This window comes from Neophocaena asiaeorientalis, unplaced genomic scaffold (assembly GCF_003031525.2).
Source record: "Neophocaena asiaeorientalis asiaeorientalis breed wild unplaced genomic scaffold, Neophocaena_asiaeorientalis_V1.1 scaffold76, whole genome shotgun sequence".
In the NCBI taxonomy this organism is placed as follows: Eukaryota; Metazoa; Chordata; class Mammalia; order Artiodactyla; family Phocoenidae; genus Neophocaena; species Neophocaena asiaeorientalis.
In genome coordinates, this window is record NW_020173668.1 from 2,548,968 (window position 1) to 2,555,593 (window position 6,626).

The 6,626-nt window shown below is 38.3% G+C and overlaps 1 protein-coding gene across 1 annotated transcript in view; it reads left to right on the top strand.

The window, feature by feature from the left end:
* NUP210L (nucleoporin 210 like) overlaps positions 1–6,626 on the top strand; it is an 81,387-nt gene that overhangs the window by 3,442 nt on the left and 71,319 nt on the right. The window contains exon 3 of the mRNA XM_024748185.1: positions 5,769–5,900. Within this exon, the coding sequence (XP_024603953.1) occupies positions 5,769–5,900 (132 nt within the window). The remainder of the gene's footprint in view (positions 1–5,768; positions 5,901–6,626) is intronic.

Here is a 6,626-nt window from a genome sequence, read left to right on the forward strand (position 1 = left end):
GCCACAACTACTGAGCCTGCGCTCTAGAGCCCGTGAGCCACGACTACTGGACCCGTGTGCCACAGCTACTGAAGCCCACGCACCTAGAGCCTGTGCTCTGCAACAAGAGAAGCCACCGCAATGAGAAGACCGTGCACCACAATGAAGAGTAGCTCCCACTCGCCGCAACTAGAGAAAGCCCACGTGCCACAACAAAGACCCAATGCAGCCAAAAAATAAATAAATTAATTAAATTAAATTAAATTTTAAAAAGAGAAATGCTATTTGTATCCAGAATCAGAGCAGGGCTCTTTGTATCCCTGAGTTTCTGGCACTTGATATTGTCATATTGATAGGCCAGAAATATCTGTATGGCTTTTATTTTTATTTACTTATTTTTTTCATTTATTTATATTTGGCTGCATCGGGTCTTCACTGCTGTGCGTGGGCTTTCTCTAGTTGCGTCGAGCAGGGGCTCCTCTTTGTTGCAGTGGGCAGGTTTCTCACTGTGGTGGCTTCTCTTGTTGCGGAACACAGGCTCTAGGCTCACGGTCTTCAGTAGTTTCAGCACGGGGGCTCAGTAGTTGTGGCGCACGGGCTTAGTTGCTCTGAGGCATGTGGCATCTTCCTGGACCAGGGATCGAACCCATGTCCCCTGCATTGGCAGGCGGATTCTCACCCACCTCGCCACCAGGGAAGTCCCAATGTATGGCTTTTAAATATTTTGATAAGTTATATATCTATACTATATTCTTAAAGAGAAATTCAAGATGTTTGGTATACCATATTTCTTATTATTGAAGATGCCATCTATTGTAAAGCTATTTTTAATGTACCACTATGAAAGAACAACATTGCCAACTAAACTATGCTTTTCTTCACTTAGAATTCTTACTTTATACCTACTGAAGAGCTCTTTGACTTAGATGGTTATTTTTATTATGTATCACTCTCATGCCTGATAAAAAGGAAAATATAAATAAAATTAACTGGATAAAATATTCCTAAGACAAATTTAACATTTTGCCTCATCTGAATCACTTTTTGACTGGGAATCATCAGTGTCTGTGTTTATCCCCACAACATTGTCCTTTGTGCCATCAAGACTGTTAGTGACATAGCATTTCTTAAAAGAATTACTTAAAACCAAAACCACCTAAAAGGTATTAGTATTGGGCTCATGAGTTGGCTTTGCAATTATATAGAGCTGGTCTGTTTTTGTCTCCAGCTTTGAAAAGGTTCCTAGCACATCTGAGTCACCACCTTTCCCACCCTGTCTCTTTAACCATTTGGTTCCAAGGGAAAAAGAGTGTTCCACCATTGTTCACCATGTTTTCTTCCAACTACTAATACCCATTCTGCAAGTTTGATGTTTGCCCTTTTAAAGTTCTCACATATGCATTCAATGACAACTATGTCATGACTGCTGCCTGGCTGACAATTCTAAGATGTCATCAGTTATAAAATCCCAATTTCAGAGATGTTAAAATGTCAAAAAAATGAGTGTCTTAGAATCAATGAAATATGAGATCTCAAAGATGAGAATCTTTGAGGACCATATCATGCAGGGCAGCTACAATAGATAGAGAAGGATACCAAGGTCAGAAAAAAAGCATTACTTTGGTCACATATGCTATTTTTAATGTAATTACTCTTAACTACATGAATTCATTCTGATATTGAAAGATTCATTCACACAATTGCTAGGGAAAATGTCAAATCTGGCTCTCAGCTTTGTTTCATCTGACTTGTAAATATTCCAAAGTTAAATATCTTTCAAATCAACTTTCCCAATTTTGCTATTAATACAATTGTGTACATAGATGATGGAGACTCCCAGTAATGAATGGCAGTCTTGGTGTCCTACCAGGTGCATTCTCATCTGATTGGGAACTGGTACTGTGAAATGGGAGGTGGGGGAAGGAACGTTTTGAAAGGGAAGAGCATGCTTTAAGGGAAACTGTTCATTTGTTTGACAAATATTTATTGAATTGCCTACTAACTATAAGGCTTCTGTAAGGGTTAAAAGATTTAAGCACTCCATTGGTGTTTAGGTGCTTAGGATTTTGATTATGATGTTTTTGGTGATAGTGTAGTAAAGAAAATTAGGGGTTATGACAGAGAAAATGGATAGAGGTGAGAGACAAGGTGGGCATATTCTATTTGGTAAGAGTGCCAGATTTCTTTTGATTTTTTGTTTGTTTTGTTTTGACTAGGTGTTACCTTCCTTTAGTAAAATCTTTAAAGAATATAAAAGGTTATAAAAATATATATATATAAAAGTTTATATAGTTAAAAGTAAGTCTCTAATCTCATTTCTCCAAGAGACAACCACTTTTCTGTATCCTTCCAGAGGTAGTCTATGAATATGTCTCTTTGTAGTGGGATATCTAGATTTTCAAATTTAGGTACAGAACAGGTAGAGGAGTTTGGAGATGAGGGTATAATTTTAGGTAAAATAGCTCACATGGAGGATGAGGAAAGGGTTTGGACAACTGGATGATTTCGGTGGAGAGAGTAGAATGGGGTGATCAGTACGTTTGGCGGTGCTCAGCATGTGGTTAATGTTCAGTAAATACTTATTTGCTGCAGTGAGTTGTAATCATAAAATCAAGAGGAGTTGATTTGGAAGCTAGGATAAATATGAGAATCAGAGCAGAAATATTTGTTATTTCTGCTCCCTCTGTTTTGCCTCTGGCACTGCATCCCTTTGGTTCTCTCAGTCTTGGCTTCATTCTCTTATTTTTTTCTCCTTCCTTCTTCTTCCTGGATCACCTCTCCTCTTCTCTGCCTCATAAATTTTTCTTTATTACCTCATTACTGTATGAACCTGAAGTAATATGGACATGTAAATAAGAATATTCATTATATTATTTACTAAAGTTATTTGTTTCTTTTTATCTTTAAAAGCAGGTAAGTTAAATGTTTGATATTTCTCCTAATCACTCTAAATTTACTTATAAATCATATAAGGTAGTTTTTTTTTCTTTATGGTCAATGGCCCTATATTGAAAAGCTTTCTGCTACTGAAGTAGTCAGATGGATAGGCATTATGTACACAAGGATTTTCATATTATTTATGTAAGGTCACAGCTGCTTCACATTTCTCCACAGAAGAATTTAATTTCACATTTAATTGATGCTATATTATCCAGTGCCTGATTATCTAGTGTATATTATTTAAGCTCACCCTTCTTTCCTTCCTTTGCCATCCCTAGAAGATTTCCTTAATGGTATATTCTACTAACAGATTCTGTGAGATTTCAACTTCTCTTGGTTCTTGTCCATAGGTCTCATATCTTGGTCTTCAATTCTTTTAATTTCAGGTTCTGCTCTTCAGTTAAATTTTTTTTTAATTAAGTGATTATTTATTTTTGGCTGTGTGGGGTCTTCGTTGCTGCACACGGGCTTTCTCTAGTTGTGGTGAGAGGGAGCCACTCTTTGTTGCGGTGCGTGGACTTCTCATTGTGGTGGCTTCTCTTGTTGCAGAGCATGGGCTCTAGGCACGCGGGCTTCAGTAGTTGTGGCTTACAGGCTCTAGAGCACAAGCTCAGTAGTTGTGGCACACGGGCTTAGTTGCTCCTCAACATGTGGGATCTTCCCAGACCAGGGCTCAAACCCGTGTCCCCTGCATTGGCAGGTGGATTCTTAATCACTGAGCCACCAGGGAAGTCCCTTCAGTTAAATGTTAGTCAAGTAGAAGATTAATTTAATTTTTAAAACATTTTATTTTAAAATAATTTTAGATTTACAGAAGAGATGCAAAGATAGTACAAAGATTTCCCATATACCCTTCACCCAGTCTCCCCTAATGTTCCACTAATGTCCTTTTTCTGCTCTAGGATTCACTCCAAGATACCACATTACTAAACTAAATTGTTATCTTACCTTAGTCTCCTCTGATCTGTGACAGTTTCTCAGCCTTTCTTTGTCTTTCATGACCTTGACACTTTTTTGTTATAGATTTTTAGAAGGAAAACCTCAGAAGTGAAGAAGCCTTCTTATTGCATTATATCAGGGGGTACATGATATCAACATGACTTATCACTAGTGATTTTAACCTTGATCACTTGGTTAAGGTAATGCCTATCAGGTTTATCCACTGTAAAGTTACCATTTTTCTCTCTCCATATGCTGTTCATTAAAAATGATCACTAAGTTCAGTTCATTCAAAGGAAGAGAAATGAATCTTCACCTCCGGGAGGGAGGTGTGTCAAAGAATTTGTGGACATACATTAAATACCACCACAGTAACTAATAAATATTTGGGGGAGATACTTTGATATATCCTGTTTCTCTTTAAAGTTTCATTCACTAGTTTTTGCATTTATCTATGAATCTTGACTGTAGCAGTTATTACTGTAGAGTTCTAATGGTGATTTTCTCTTTCCCTCATTCCTTCCTCACTTATCTTTTTTTTTAAACATCTTTATTTTATTTATTTATTTTGGCTGTGTTGGATCTTTGTGGCGGCGCACAGGCTTCTTTCTAGTTGTGGCACGCGCGGGCTCTGGAGCGCGCAGGCTCAGTAGTTGCTGCGCACAGCCATAGTTGCCCCGCTGCGTGTGGGATCGTACTTCCCCGACCAGGGATCAAACCCGCGTCCTCTGCATTGGAAAGCGGATTCTTAACCACTGGACCACAACGCAAGTCCCCTTCCTCACTTTTTTTTTGGCTGTGTTGGGTCTTCGTTGCTGGGCGCGGGCTTTCTCTAGTTGCGACGAGTAGGGGCTTCTCATTGCAGTGGCTTCTCTTGTGGAGCACGGGCTCTAGGCACGCAGACTTCAGTAGTTGTGGCGCTCGGGCTCTAGAGCGCAGGCTCAGTAGTTGTGGCGCACGGGCTTAGTTGCTCCGCGGGATGTGGGATCTTCCTGGACCAGGGCTCCAACCCGTGTCCCCTGCGTTGGAAGGAGGATTCTTAACCACTGCGCCACCAGGGAAGCCCCTGATTCTCAGATTTTTAAATCTCACAGTCCAGAAAAAAAAAAAATGAAAGAAAGTGAGAGAGAAAAATTTATTGGCAGGCAGGACTGACATATGGTTACCACCCTCTTACTTTCCTAAATAAATATATTTTAAAAATCTACTCTTACCATAATTTCATTAAAAAAAATTTTTTTAACACTTCAAAAGTAATATACAGGGACTTCGCTGGTGGCGCAGTGGTTAAGAATCCTCCTGCCAATGCAGGGGACACGGGTTGGAGCCCTGGCCTGGGAAGATCCCATGTGCCATGGAGCAGCTAAGCCCGTGTGCCACAACTACTGAGCCCACGTGCCACAACTACTGAAGCCTGCGTGCCTAGAGCCCGTGCTTGGCAGCAAGAGAAGCCACCGTGATGAGAAGCCCGCGCACAGCAGCGAAGAGTAGCCCCGGCTCACCGCAACTAGAAAAAGCCCACAGGCAGCAGCAAAGACCCAACACAGCTAAAAATGAATAAATAAATAAAAAATTTAAAAAGTAATATAGAATGTAAGGATAAAGTATATTCCTTTGAAGTGAATATATTTAATTTTATTACTGTCTTAAAATTCTTATTTTTTCTCATTTTTCCATGGATGAATGAAAACATCATTATAGATCAGTATTTGGGAATCACTAGTCTAGTGTCTCTTTTTGTAAACAAATGCCTTTATATTTTGTTGCTATGCTGTTTTCTTCCACAGGTTGAAAGGAACTGTTACAACCTTTCTTTTTCTTAGTATTTAGAATAAGCTCCTGAGTGTATGAGACATTTGAAAGATTCATGACCTGTTGAACTAAATTCTCAGTTTTGGGGTTCATTGTAGTGACTGACCATGAACTGCGCTGTGATGTTAAGGTTGATGTGATAGACAGCATTGAAATTATATCTCGAACCCGGGAACTCTATGTAGATGATTCACCACTGGAACTGATGGTGAGGGCATTGGATGCTGAAGGTAAAGAATGTCAAAGGATTCAACAAAATTAAATAGAATAAACACCTTTGTGTTTAGCATTTGGAAACAGCAATTTGAGAGATAAAAGTAGATTGGAAATAATATTTATTTTCTCATATGAAGTTCATGTACATGAGGAATTAATAATTCTGAGTATGGTTTGATGTATTAGCTACATACTTTCATTAAAATTTCCTAATTAAAATCCAGATTCTGCCACTGAGTTTTAATGGTCCCTAGATCAACAATTAAGAACATTTTTCGGAATTTATTTTTAGTTCTGTTTTGATCAGTCTACTTTCCATAGGCCAGGAAAATTAAATGTAAACCTGTGAAAAAGTTTTATAATTTTAAGCTTATCTTTCTTGAGACTGATTTTACATGCTTTTAATATACTATATTAATGTAATATGTAAAAAAAAGAACATTTAAATGCATTGCTTCTTTCTTTGTAAACTAGTAAAGAGTGATTTTTTTTAATCTGAAAAATTAAGGTATTAGAAATATTCAACTCTAGTTTATATAAAAATTTTTATTGAAGGGATCAGGATTTAGAGATACCTGTCAACCCTGAGGTAGACTATAAGGTGGCCTTTATGTCGAAAGGAACAGAGAGAGTGCCATAATTTTGTCAACCAGAATTTAATCAGAGTCCTTTTCACTTTTAGAAGGCTTATACGACAACAGTACTTACATTGTTCGTGTAGGGGTCTTCCTGGTATTTGT